The 14405-nt window shown below is 45.3% G+C and overlaps 1 protein-coding gene across 1 annotated transcript in view; it reads left to right on the top strand.

The window, feature by feature from the left end:
- HADH (hydroxyacyl-CoA dehydrogenase) overlaps window positions 1-14405 on the top strand; it is a 47225-nt gene that overhangs the window by 12973 nt on the left and 19847 nt on the right. The window contains exon 2 of the mRNA XM_059171385.1: window positions 11817-11945. Within this exon, the coding sequence (XP_059027368.1) occupies window positions 11817-11945 (129 nt within the window). The remainder of the gene's footprint in view (window positions 1-11816; window positions 11946-14405) is intronic.

Here is a 14405-nt window from a genome sequence, read left to right as displayed (position 1 = left end):
TGGTGGCCATAAAATAGTATGGAGGAAGAAGTGGGGTGTGGCTGGAGAAGAGTACAGGCTCAGGTTACTCCAAAGAATTTAGTATTTACCGGTTACTTTTGGGACAGCCACCATGTGCAAGGCATGTGGTAATTACTAGAAGGTATAAAGACCAAATCAGTTTATGCCATAAGGAATTTCACCTGGGAGCAGAGATTGCTAGACAAAGATCCAAATGACACAGTTTACTTCAGTATAAAGTAGCAGCATAAGACCAGTAAGAATCTAGCTCTGAGGTGTCAAAACAGAGAAAAGAGCACATTCATTTGGAAAAAGGCTTCATAGAGAGGGTAGCGTTTGAAGTGGGTCTTGGATAAGGCGTAGGTTTTTTTGGACAGTAATTAGGGATTTAGATTAAGAAAAAAGTGTTATGTAGCAGATTGTGAGTGTCAGAATAGTGGTACAGTTAAGCTCAGAGAGAACGTTTTAGGATGTCAAGATGATGACTGTAGGACATCAAGATGATGACTGAGAAGAGAATGTGTTAGTTGTAGGCACAGTTTGAATTATGAGAATGATTGAGATTCCAGAAGGAAAAAGATAGAGGCAGAAGAAAAGAATATTGAAAGCAGAACCTTGAAGGATACCCTTTGTTCAGTGGTTGAGAAGATTCAGAGAAGTTAATATGGGGTGCCTGGGTGGCTCAGTTGGTTAAGCATCTGCCTTCAGTTTGGGTCATGATCCCGGGGCCCTGGGATCAAGTCCTGTGTCAGACTCATTGCTTGGCGAGGAGTCTGCTTCTCCCTCTGCCTGCTGCTCCCCCCTGGTTGTGCTCACTCTCTCTCTGACAGATAAATACAAAATCTTACAAAAAAAAAAAAAAAAAAAGTAAATATGGCTAAGAGGAACAGAGATAAGAAATTGAAGAGAGCATTTCAAAAAGTAAGGTCTAGTTGACAGAGTGCCCCGGCTGTGGAAAAGTAGAAGACGTAGTCAGAGAACAGGCATTGGCTTTAGCGCTTAGAAGACCACAGATAAGTTATATGTAATTAACTACAGCAGTGGTGATGGAGGAAACCATATTAATAGGGTTTAGGAACTGCATGGCTGGGGAGAGAGTGGAAGCACCAGGCCTGGTGACCAGAGCGGCAGCTAACAAGCATCATTGCCGGTCTATGTGCCTGGCATTGGTCTAAGCACTTTAAATGCATTTGTGGCAATCCAGTGAGCAAGGTACTGTGTTGCTCTTTGTAACACATCAGGAAACCACAGAGAGGCTGTGTAACTTGCCGGAAGTCATGCAGTAGGTGGCTAACCCAGGGTTTAAACCTAGAAAGTCCAGTTCTAGAACTTGTATTCTTCATACCACTCTGCCGCACAGTAATCAGAGGACTTTAGTGGTGAAACAAAGGCCAGCTTAAGGTGGCTAAGGGAGTTTGTGGGGGCCCCTCTCCACCTCTTTTTTTTTTTTTTTCTTCTTCTTCTTCTTCTTTAAGATTTATTTATTTGAGAGAGAGACTGAGAAAATCTTCAGTAGACTCTGCTTAGCATCGATCCCGATGCAGGGCTTAGTCCCAGGACTGCTGAGATCATGACCTGAGCTGAGATCAAGAGTCTGTTGGCTTAACTGACTGAGCTTCCCAGGTGCCCCTTATTTTCTTTTTAAATGAAAAGAGATCCCAGTCTGTAAAGACAGAAGGACAAAGAAAGGAAAACCTGAAAATGAAAACCAGAAAGGGAACAAGTCTTGGGATTGGAAGGTCTAAGAACAAAAGCAAAATAAAATTATTTACCGTAGGAGGCTATATCTGGATCTAGTATTAGGCCTCAGACCCTCGAACAAGGAGGAAGGGAGCTGCCTAGAATAAAAATAATGAGCTCTTGTGACATGCCAGGCACCATTTTGGGTGTTCAACATGTAATAACTCGTTTAATCCTCTCAACAAACCTGTTGTTCCACCTGGCCCACAAAGGTCATGGAAAGTTTCCCATCTCACAGCTGGTAATTGAGCTCCAAATGGGCTAGCTCTTGCCCAGCTCCTAATGATCTTGACTGTTCCCCTTAGACCCAGCAGTGCCTTTTGGGTCTAGAATAGCCAGCATGCGAGCTCCAAATGCAGACAGCCCTACCTTCAAATCCCAGTCATCTGCAGACCTGCATGTTGCTTATTGTTAGAGCGCCACCCCAAAGGCTGTTATGAAGATGAAATTGGGTAATTTATGAGGAGTGAAAGCTATCTGAGAGCAGGGGTCTTGTTTTGTTCACTACCTCATCCCAGAGCCTGGAAGAGGCACGAGCGACATAGATGTTGAGCATGTCGTAGGCGGTAGGCAGTAGTGGAAGGAATGAACATGGAGATGTGGCCAGCATAGTACTTTAAATGGTAGCCCCCCTGCATTCCTAGGGGAGCACAGGTGTTGGGGAGGGGATCAACAATGCTCACTTCCAAGAAGCCAAGCTTCTTATCTGTGACTTTGGATCATTTGTTGAAAGCATTTTCTAATCCTGCGTTTTTTACCCAGACTGTTCTCAAAGTCTTCCCCACTGTGTACCCCAGTACCATTATTTGGCTTCCAAGATAACACAGCAGTCTTGTTCTGCTCTTAGCCTTCAATCCAGAGTGTAACTGAAAGCTGTGAATGAAGCCCTAAGCACTTGAAGGACTCTGGATTTCACTGGGGAGGGGTCACCAGAAAGCCATAAACATTAACCACCATCGCTGTCATGGGAGAGAAGTGGGCCTCAGCAGTGGATAGGTATAGTTCTTACAAGAAAGAGTGAGGAAAGAGAGAAATTAGATGGGAAAGAGGGTTTAAGGTTAAAAAGAAGAGGCTTGAAGGAACTGTGTAGGATGGCCTTAGGAGTTAGGAGTTCGACACTTTTAGACCTGGGTAGTTAGTGGAGGAAGGGATGTGAACCCATGGAGACTTCTCACTTGCACTTTAAGAAAATGAAACAAACATCTGTAAGGTTGGGAGAGATGAACTTAGAGTGGGGAAACTCAGCTGGGAGGCTTTTGCTGTTGACGTAGTACCCCTGCGCTAGTGTGTTGTTATTACGTGCGACTCAAAGAGGAGTGCTGTTGAACCAAGCCTCAGCCCTGTATTTCAGTTTAAGTGTGTGACCTTTTTTTTCTTTTGTTTTCTTGATACTTTGTAACTCAGCTGTACAAACCTTCTTAACATTTGATCTTTTGATTCCCAGAAAGGTTAGATGAGGTCATTGTTTTTCGGGCTAAGGTCTTTATGAAAAGAAGATTTGGGGGCCCTGAAAATTCTGTAAGAAATTTTAAAAATTATGTGTTTTCCTTTCATTGATGATCCTGAAATCTTAAGCCTCTTCTGGGTGATGTGAGTGTTTTTATTGTTATCACCGATGAGATATGAGGCCTCAGTGCTAGTATGTACACTTAACGTTTGCCGTATTATTTGTGGCAAGGGAAGATACAGTACCTCCTCCAGGAACTCTGCTGTAAATTGAAGAGAAGTGGGAGAAGAGAAGAGTTCCTGGCACTTGGTAAAAATGTAGGAGCTCTGAATGCCGAGGAGTACGAGCCTCCCAGCAGTTAGCGGAATGCTCATGCTGCAGATACCTGTATTCCGTGCTTCTTATCTCAGGGTCAGCAATGAGCTGTGGGAGTAATGGTACCTGCATAAGGAATTTTCCCATTCCAGATGTCAAAAATAATATTATGTGCTCTTTTATTGCAGGTTTTAGTCTCTTCATTGTTTTCAAGAGAATACTACAGAACTGTAAAGTGACATCTCATTAAAATTGACACTTGAGGGGCGCCTGGGTGGCTTAGTGGATTAAAGCCTCTGCCTCCGGCTCAGGTCATGATCCCAGGGTCCTGGGATCAAGCCCCACATCGCGCTCCCTGCTCAGCAGAGAGCCTGCTTCCCCCCTCACTCCCTGCCTGCCTCTCTGCCTACGTGTGATCTCTGTCTGTCAAATAAATAAATAAAATCTTTTTTAAAAAAATTTTTAAAAAATCGGCACTTGATAATACTTGAGACTTGGTTAAATAAAATTAAATGAGATAGGATAGGCCTGGTGTCTGGCATATAGGAAGGACTCTAAACTGGACTCGGATTTCCATTTGTTGTGGAGTTTTTCAGGGGATTTCTTCTCTAAGGAGCGGAGGATTTTTCTTGGCATTGGGGCTTGTGGAGAAGAAAGAGGGAGTGGCTGGCTTAAGGCTGTTAGGGGTTAGCCAGGAGCCATCAGTTAAGATTCAAAGATCAGTACAGATGCAAATATGGCTAGAGATCAAGGCCGGAAGGCAGCCATTTCAAGGGAGGGGAGTGGGACACAATTGGGAAACACGTGTGCAGGGCCTGACCTTGAAGAAAGGAATTAAGAAGCAAGTTTTCTTTAGGGGAGATGTGGCGAGTCGCTGATGTTCAAGAAGCCTAGACAGAAGTAGCAGCTTGTGGGGCCTGACTTTTCCTTCAGGGACCTGGGGAGAAGGAGGAGAGGAGTCTTCCTTCGAGATCGTGTCTTCTAGATCACGTCTAGAACTTGCTCATGGCCACAGGGCAGCAGGAAGACATGAACCCCATGGATTTAGGGACAGAGATTTTCTGGCTTCTCAGTGGTTTGAAGAGATAATTGGCAACCCAGAAGGACTGGGGTGAGTGGGGTGGGGGTAGGAATCAGGGAAGATGGGTTCTTTTCAAGTGATGCTTTGGTATTTGGGCTGCACATTAGAATCACCTTAGAATCAAGCTTGAGGTTGATTCTCAGTCAGTTTAGTGTCCAACTCTAGGTTTCAGGTCAGGTCATGATATCAGGGCCCTGAGAGCAAGCCCCTTGTTGGGCTCTGCACTCAGCAGGGTCTGTTTAATACTCTCCCTCTCCTGTGCCCCTTCCCTCCCACTCAGCTCGCTCTCTCTCAAATAAATAAATCTTCCCCCCAAATTGTCTTGGGTTATTTTTAAAATGCCAGCGCCTTCAGACTGCATAAATCAGAGTATCCACAGATGAGGTTTGGACATTGGTCGGTTTAAATGTTCCCCACCTGATTCTTATCCACAGCCAGATTGGAGCACAGATCTTAGAGCACCAGAATCACCAGGAAGGGTTTGTTATAATTCTGGCCCCAACCCATAGTTTCTGATTCATTGTGTTGGGAGTGGAGTCTGAGAATTTGCATTTCTGACAAGCCCCCAGGTGTGGTTGATACTGCTGGTGTGGGCCCCACACTTGGAGAACTGCTGTTCTAGAACCACAGGGTGTTTCAGGTGTCTTTTGAGACTTTCATGCTCACGTGGCAGATGTCATCTGTCTGGATAGATGTTCTTGGTTTTCATGTCATATTTGCTGTGAATGTGACTGTGGTTTGATGGAACCAAAGGCTGCTTCAGGATGTTATCACACCTCTTGCTAACCCTCACCGTGGGACTGTGTACAAGGTATGGAACCTCTTTGAGCCCCAGTTTACCTCCTGTACAAAATGGAATGGTGCTGCCAATTTCGTAAGGACTGTGAATTTGTATTAGGACTCCAGTCTGGGGAAGAACTGATATGTTATTTAAGAGGAATTTTTATAGATGTCACCACATCTGTAATAGTTACTAAGGAAGGCATGGGGGAAAGAGAATACAAAAAAAGTCAATAGCGTGAAATTTTTGTGAAAAGATACTTTATTATTAACTGTATTTTGAAAGGTGGTTGTCTCAACAAGTAAGACCGCATTCCTTGTCCTCCTCTAACCAGATTACAAGAAAAGTTCTGGAGCCAGACAGCCTTGGAATTTGAACTCTGGCTTCACAGCTTAGCCGCTGAGTGATACTGGGCCAAGTGACTCAACCTCTTTCATTCCTTTTTTTGCAAAACAGGATGGTGTCTACTTCAGCACGGTTATTGGATTGATCAGAGATAGTCTTGGAAAATGCAAAATATGTGCCTGGCACGTAGTAAATGCTCAGTACATTACATCTCTGAATTTTGCTGCATTGGGTTTTTTGTTTGTTTGTTTGTTCATTTTAAGGGCTTGTGTTCTTTCTGATAATTGTGGGTAGAGACTGTTATTTTTGTAAGCTCTCCCAGCTCTCAGGGATCTCATAGGGGAAATAAGACAAATGCATTAATAACAGAAAAAACAATCTGGCCTTTATGAAGTGGCCTGTGGCTGTCTAGCCATGCTTAATACTGTCTCAGCTTATTGAGCGCATCTGGGATGGGAGTCGTGCAGCTGGGGTGAGAGTCTGATATCGAATGCATGGGGTCAGGCGACAGACTGCTTGCATCCTGGGTCATCTCAGTGTTGGACAGTTGAGACACACAGCAGGAGTAGATAAATACAGTCAAAAAGCACTAGGCTTATCCTGTGGAAATTGTATTAAGTATCTAACATTGTGTTTTGTTTGCCCATTTATTTAGCAAGTAAAGATTGAGTGCTGAGTCTGGGCCAGGCACTTAGGGTTGCAAAGACAAATACGGCTTGAAGTTGTCCCCGAGATATTGCTGACCTGGTATCTGTCCATAGGGTATTTCTGCAAGAGATGATTGCAAGAAATTAGAACATTGGGATGGGTTGCTCTCTGCAGGTGGGTAGAATGTAAATGTTGTTATAACTTGAAATCACTGGGTTTGTAATTTAACGTTGTAATTGTATTTTAACGTTTAAATTTTTAGTTTGACGTTCATTGATTTCTACACAAATAAATTGTGACCTGCACTAAAGAACGTCTTCATAAAATGGAAAATATTTCAGGAGAATTTAATTTTCTCTTTTTTGACTACATTTTCTTTATTCAGACCTAACCATATCCACTTTGGGTTTAAATAGGAATGTCCTTTCTTTGTGTGTGTGTGTATGTGTGTGTGTGTGTGTGTGTGTGCTGTTTTGTTGTTGTTGTTATTTCACAGATATCACAAGTAGGCAGAGAGGCAGGCAGAGAGAGAGGAGGAAGCAGGCTCCCCGTTGAGCAGAGAGCCCGATGCGGGGCTCGATCCCAGGACCCTGAGATCATGACCTGAGCCGAAGGCAGAGGCTTTAACCCAGGGAGCCACCCAGGCGCCCTAGGAATGTCCTTTCTATCTACCGTAAGATTTCCTTCATATTTTCCTGAAGTTTTATGAATTAATTAAAGAAAAGCTGAAGTAGGAAGTATTTACAAAAACAAACAAAACAAGATTCCTTGGGATAACTGTTCAGAGTAGACAATTGTGGCCTTCTCACTGGACCAGAAATACCAGTAGAGGCATTTGGGAGCATAGAAAACACTCCAGTCACTTGAGAAAGAGAGATAACATTGAGCTTTTTGAGACCAATGGGGCCCGGGGAAGCTAAGTGCAATTTTGCAGAGCAAGAATGTGATCAGTAACAGCACACTAGGAAGGATCTGTCTTCCTCTCTCTCAGGTCTGGCCCCTCCTTGCATCTCTTGCATCTCCTAGGTGAGAAGGAAGCTGAAGGTTACACACTCAGTCCCTTTGACACAGTTATTTGACATGTGCACTTGGCTCTCCTGAGACATTGTCTGGAGAGCCGGTGTTGTAATAGCTGTGTTTGGTCAGGGTCTACACACGTGCTGTCTCCAGTGAGCTTGGTCAGAAACTCCGATGAAGCAAGGCCGGGATCGGGTTGGCTAGTGTCTTCTTACAGTGGGGGCAGGAGTGGCCAGGGGGAGTTTGTCAGAGGACTTTGGATAAGAGAAGAAGGTCCGCACGAAGGCCGAAAATGCTCTTCCAGCTAAGCGTTTTCCTGGCTGCATTTTAGTGTTTTTGTAACGCACTTATCTCTGGTTTACTTGAATATTTGGGGTACTTCTCATCTAGGTTTGAATCTGCTTGCAGTTTAAAACAATTACAGTTGATCCTTGAACAACATGGGTTTAAACTCGGGTGATCCACTTATACATGGATTGTTTTACACTTTTTTTTTTCTTTTAAAGGTTTTATTTATCCATTTGACAAGAGATTACAGGTAGGCAGAGAGGGAGGGAGAAGCAGGCTGGCTCCCTGCTGAGCAGAGAGCCGGATGCAGGGCTCGATCCCAGGACCCTGAGACCATGACCTGAGCCAATGGCAGAGGCTTAACCCACTGAGCCACCCAGGTGCCCCCAGTTTTTGTGTTTTGTTTTTTTTTTTTAAGATTTTATTTATTTGACAGCACAAGCAGCAGGAGCAGTCGGTGAGGGAGAGGGAGAAGCAGGCTCCCCTGCAGAGCAGGGAGCCTGATGTGGGATTTGATCCCAGGACCCCAGGGACTGCCAAAGGCAGTCACCCAGGTGCCCCTGTATTATTATTTTTTTTTTTTAAGATTTTATTTTGAGAGAGAGTAAGCAGGGGAGGAGGGGCAGAGGGAAGGAGAGACTCTGGGAGACTCCATGCTGAGTGTGGAGCCTGATGTGGGGCTCAACCCCACAACTCTTAGATCACGTCCTGAGCCAAAATCAAGAGTCAGGCACTTAACTGACTGAGCCAGCCAGGCGCCCATATATATATTTTTTTACAGTATTGTAAATATATTTTCCTTATTAGTTTCTGAACATTTTCTTTATAGTAAGAATACAGTATATAATACATGAAGCATACAAAATATGTGTGAATTGATTGTTATCTATAAGGCCTATGGTCAACAGTAGGCTATTAATAGTTAACTTTTGGGGGAGTCAAAATTGTATGTGGATTTTCAGCGGTGCAGCAGCAGGGGTCAGTCAGCACCTCTCACCCCAAGTTGTTCAAGGGTTAGCTGTCTAAGGAAAGCATTGTGGCTTATCTGTTACATAACCAAAAATGCCCCATGATTATCACAATCAAACATGACTATAATACCTTTGAAAGTGGGTTTCTAGAGAAAAGATGTGAAATCACCCCTCACTTCTTTATGGTTAGTTCTTTTATTCCTTGGGAAGTTGGTCCATTCTAGATCTCCTTTTATCCAGCCTTCTGAGTTCAGCTTCCTGACAGGATTCTTCATGATGACCATTTTTATTTTATTTGACTTCCCTGTATGGAGTCTTACATACTTAGTTCTCTCCCCTGTGTATTCTCAGTGTGATTACAAAGTCCCTGAGCAAAGGGACACTGCCCTCATTTTCTTTATCTCTGTCCCCTTCAGCTTTGGTATTAACTTGTGCCAAATGTACTTGATACTCTTTTCCAACTCCTTGAGGAGCAAAAAATTCTGAGTGATTCCTGCTGGAGGTAAAGAGGGGGAAAGAGGATCGGGACCCAGTCAGGTAGAAATCTGGGAGGTGGGGGGTCATTTCTGGCCTATTCCGAGAATGATCTCGGTCAGAAGTTAAGAGGGACAAAGTGAAAATCAGTTGTGTCATTCCGCAGGGACACTCAGAGGAGCCAAAACAAAAATGGAAGGTACCTAAAACTAGTGTCCCTGCCTGCCCCTGCCTTGCAGGCAAGGTGCCCCATCAGTGATCATCCCGCCCCCATTCAACTATTGCGCCCGCCAGCTGCCTGCCTCAGAGTAATTTAATTTCATCTCTAACTGCATCTGGAATTGGAGATTTATTTCCTTAGTTTCTGTGTCCGGATTCTTCACCAAATCCACCCCCTCCTCTGAGTTTGTGGATTGAGTCGCAGACCCAGCACATAATGATGGCCGTGGCTACAGTTTATTTCAGCAAAAGGATACAGAACGAAAGCAGCAGGAGGAAAGGGGCAAGGGGCAAAGTCCAAGGAGAGCAGGGGCCGCTTCCAGAGCCCTTTCCCTGTGCGGTCGCACGGGACACATGCAGTTCCTCTGGCAACCGGGTGTGATGGCACATGCGGAGCACCTGCCGGGAACGCTAGGCGGAGACCCAGGGCCCTGGGCTTCCACTGGGGCTGGGCACACAGGTACCTCTGCCTGGCACACACCCAAGTCCCGGACCCCTGGAAGGCAGGCAGGTGTGCAGCAGGGCCACAGTGCATCAGCAGGTTAGGCACAGCGAGCCCCTCTCCTCCGGGAAGGATGGGCGCTGTCTCCAAGTCTGAGTTTCCCGGGACAAGCCAAGGGCCTTTCTGAAGACAACAGTCTTGGGCCTGCTGGCTCGCCTTTTCTGCACGGTTTCTAAATGTGCTCTTGCTTTCTTCACTCTGCATGTGTGAGAGGGGCCAGTTCGTGTCGCGTGATCAAGTGTTGGCAAGCTGAGCTGCGGCCGGCTGTTACTCAGGGAGAAGGCTTGCTTCAGATCGGCGGGCACTTGCTGCCCGCCTGCAGGCCTGCGTTTTTGCCAACTTGGCAAGTTCACTGCTTGCCTCTGTCCTTTTATCAAGATAACGCCGTTGCCCAGCCAGGCTGATGAGACCTTCCTGGCAGTGCTTCCTTGACCTGATTCCCAGGCAGGCTCTGGGGAGCCGGCAGCCTGACTCCTGCCCGCAGGTCCCACAGGCTCAGACCTGCAGTCTCTGTAGGGAGCTGGCTCAGGGAGAAGTCAGAGGTGCTATTGTTAATTAACTTCCATTTTTTATAAGTGTTCTTCGGAAGTCTTGGTTCAGGGATTTGGACCTCTTTGCTGTGGAGTTGTGCTCTTCTGTTACTTTTCCTCTCCGGTTTTCAGTTTGGAGTTTGAGTTTCAATAGCCTTGCATCCCGATGGTGAGTTACAACTGTCTTCCTGTCCTCTCTGGGCAGGTTTGCTTCAGCTGACTGTGCCCTCTCCTACACACTGTTGATCCAAGGACGTTCCAGTGCAGTGGTTCTGCCAGGGCCTTTTCGGACTCCGAGGGGCATCTAAGTCGTGCTGGTGTCCTGTATCACTCATGTTTCTTGTAGGCTGCATGTCCTCTTACATGCGGCATGAACGGAGTGCAGTATTTACCTGTAATGTGACCCAATGACCTACTTTTAGCCACACTACCTGTTCCACAGTCCTTGCAAAAGCTATTGGCATGGGCGCCTGAGTGGTTCAGTCGTTAAGCGCCTGCCTTCGGCTCAGGTCGTGATCCCAGGGTTCTGGGATCGAGCCCTGCATTGGGCTCCCTGCTCAGCGGGAGGCCTGCTTCCCCCTCTCTGACTCCCTCTGCTTGTATTCCTGCTCTCACTGTCTCTCTGTCAAATAAATAAATAAAATCTTTTTAAAAAAGTTATTGGCAAATCGTGATGAAAAAGGGATTGACCTGTCACTGAATTCACTGAATGTGGCTGAACTAAGCTGGCTCCAGGAGAACTTCGGGGCTGCGCTAAGTGTACCCTCTGACCTTCAGCAAAGGTGGGATGGGGAGTTGCCCTCCTAAATTGGCTGGTCACCAGAGACCTACTTTCATGGGAGCCATGTCACTAAATAGCCCTTGGAGTCTTTTTTTTTTTTTAATTTATTTGATCAAGTGAGCGAGAGTGAGCATGTATGTGAATGGGGGAGGGGGAAAGTAGGAGGGAGAGAGAGAGAGAGAGACTCCCAGGCAGACTCCATGTGAAGCCTACATGGGGCTCTGTCTCACGACCCTGAGATCATGACCTGACCCAAAACCAAGAGTCTGACACCTAACCGACTGAACCCCCCAGGCATCCTAGCCCTTGGAATCTTTTTGCCACCATTATAGAAGTCTGGCCTATTGCTGATTTAAGGACTACAGGAGAGATGGGCTAACAGTCAGGCTGCATAGAATGCTCTAGTTTTAAGGAAAAAAGATGATGGGTGGGGAATTAAGTGCTCTGTGAATGGGCTGTTGAGCACTTGGAATATGGCTAGTGTAACTGAGGAACTGAATTTTTCATTTTATTCAATTTCTGTTTATTTCAATAGCCACATTTTAGTGGCTCCCTTGTGGAACAGCTGGAAAATAGTTCTGGTGTGGCCTTCAGAGCCTTGAGTCACATCCCAGCTCCAGTGAAACTCTACTGTTTTTTCTAACTTTTGTGTTTCCTTTCTTTCCTTTTTGCCCTAGGTTGCTGCAGCAACTGGCCACACAGTAGTGTTGGTGGACCAGACAGAAGACATACTGGCGAAATCTAAGAAGGGGATCGAGGAAAGCCTTAGAAAAGTGGCCAAGAAGAAGTTTGCAGAAAACCCCAAGGTAATTTGTTTATGTGACTTCAAGACCTGTTTCCTGAACATAACATGTTTGGTGGCCTTTGCTTGCTTTTTCAATTTGTCAAGTAAAGCTCATTTTTCCATAACTTTAGACCAATATAAGTGACATATGATCACTGAACATTCTGTGAGGACTGACTACAAAACAGAAGTAAACAACTGTATTACTGGGGAGGTTTGGAGGTAAGGGAGAAGATTTCTGCAGGTAGTGAACTCATTCTTTCTACTGGGAATTTGGGATGGAAGAACACCTGTTTTGTCATATGGATGGAAGAGAGCAAAACAGGAAGAGAATTTTGGTACTTTCAAGTTAAAAAGAGAATGATATAATAAACATTGCATTTAGATAGAAAATCTGGACTGCTGGGGTGATGTCTTCCACACATTTATAATGTAGTTACTGGAGAGGGAAATAAAAAGAGTGTTGTTCCCACTTCCCAGCAGCAGAGGGGGTACGAGAGCTTGAACTCAGAAGGTGGGGAACTCTGGTTTAATGACCCTTTCTCATTGGACCTTACGTTTAGTTGGAAGTACTGCAGAAATCACCCAAGTGAAATTTAAAAAAAAAATGTTTTATTTACTTATTTGATAGAAAGAGAGATCACAAGTAGGCAGAGCAGCAGGCAGAAAGAGGGAGAAGCAGGCTCCCTGCTGAGCAGAGATTTCCAATGCGGGGCTCAATCCCAGGACCCTGGGATCATGACCTGAGCTGAAGGCAGAGGCGTAATCCACTGAGCCACCCAGGCGCCCACCCAAGTGAATTTTTCCTTACCTTTGCTACCTTCTTAATGTTGCTTGAGGTTGCTCTCCTGGGGCTTGGATGGAATTTCACTTCATTTATGTGCAGAGAAGAGGGCAAGGGGGGCTTTTGTTGTGTTTGTCACCTCAGATATCACAGGATATCACAGGCTATTCCCTTTTGAAATTTTGTGTTGTAAAATAATATGTAACAAAGTTTGCTATTTTAACTTTTTAAGGGTACAGTTGGGTGACTTTAATTATATTTACGCTATAGTGCAAGTATCACCACTCCTTACAAAACTTTTTCACCTTTCCCAAGAGAAACTCTATACCCGTTAAGCAGTAAGTCCTCATTCCCTCCTCCTCCCACCCCCTGGTAACCTTGAATCTGCTTTCTGTCTCTCTGAGTTTGCCTCTCCTAGGGACCTCATGTAACTGGAATCCAGATTTTTGCCCTTTTACGACGGATTAATTTTGTGTGGTATACTATCTTCAAGGTTCACACAGGTTGCAGTGTGTGTCAGAACTTCATTCTTTTTCCTGACTGAATAGTATTCCTGTGTGTGTAGACCACATTTTGTTTAGCCATTCATCTGTCAGTGACACTTGCATTGTTCTCACCTTTTGGTCAGTGTGAATAATGCTGCAGTGAACGTCTGTCCAGGTCCTTCTTCAGTTCTTTCACATTTGTACTGGATGTAGAATTGCTGGGTCATAAGACAGTCCTGTGTTTGGCTTTTTGAGGCACCACCAGACTATTTTCCATAGTGGGTGAACCATCTTTCATTACTGCAAGCAGTATTTGAAGGTTCCAGTTTCTCCACGTCCTCGCCAGCACTTTTAGTCTTCCATTTTTTCATCACAGCCATCATAGGAGGTGTGAAGTGGTATCTCGCCATGCATTTTCTTAATATGTAGTCACCTTTCAGAAACCAGAGGGGTGGGAGTGGAGTTAATTTTTACCCTCCCCCTGAAGAAATCCAAACACTAAATACCACAGGCAGATTAACATCTCTGTCACCTGTCCCCTATATTCTCCATGACTAGGGGACCTGAGTTGGTCATGTGTGAGGGTCCAGGCAAGTGAGATTTTAAGAGCCCTGGGCTAGAGGTTGGAGTCAAGGACAGAGTGAGTCTGAACCCAGGTAATCTGCATTTTTCATGTGTTTACTCTGCAAACTTCTGCTGCTTGGCCCCACTCAGAGGGTTAAAAAAACAAAAACAAGGTGCTTGTACTCAAGATGCACAGCTTCGGAAGAGTGAGTCCTTGGGAGCCTCGTCTGTTGGCCTTTCTCATCTCCAGCCAGCATGTGCATGGAGGAGGGGCGCAGCCCTTCGCTTTGTCTGCTGACCAACCCGCACAGCAGCCACAAGGGGCCGGGAGCGTGCGATGTGGGGCGCATTGTGTGTGTGAGACAGAGCCCAGAATTCAAGACTTAATAAGAGAAAAGAGTCTAAAACATCTCAGTGCTTTTTATATTGATTACATGTTGAGATGGTAGTACCTTAAATGGATTGGGTTAAATAGTGTTAACTTTACCTGTTTCCTCTTTATAATGCAGCCAGTAGAAAACTGAAAATCACCTGCCCTCTCACGGTGGTGTATTTCTGTGGACCGGCTGTGAGAGTTGTTTTGTTGCGTGATGGTTTTGGATGCCTTTGCTGGTGGTGCCCATTTTGATGCCCCAGGAACAGAGTCCAT

Source organism: Mustela lutreola, chromosome 1 (genome assembly GCF_030435805.1).
Source record: "Mustela lutreola isolate mMusLut2 chromosome 1, mMusLut2.pri, whole genome shotgun sequence".
In the NCBI taxonomy this organism is placed as follows: Eukaryota; Metazoa; Chordata; class Mammalia; order Carnivora; family Mustelidae; genus Mustela; species Mustela lutreola.
The sequence above is the reverse complement of the archived record's forward strand: the minus strand, read 5'-3'. Positions and strand labels throughout refer to the sequence as shown.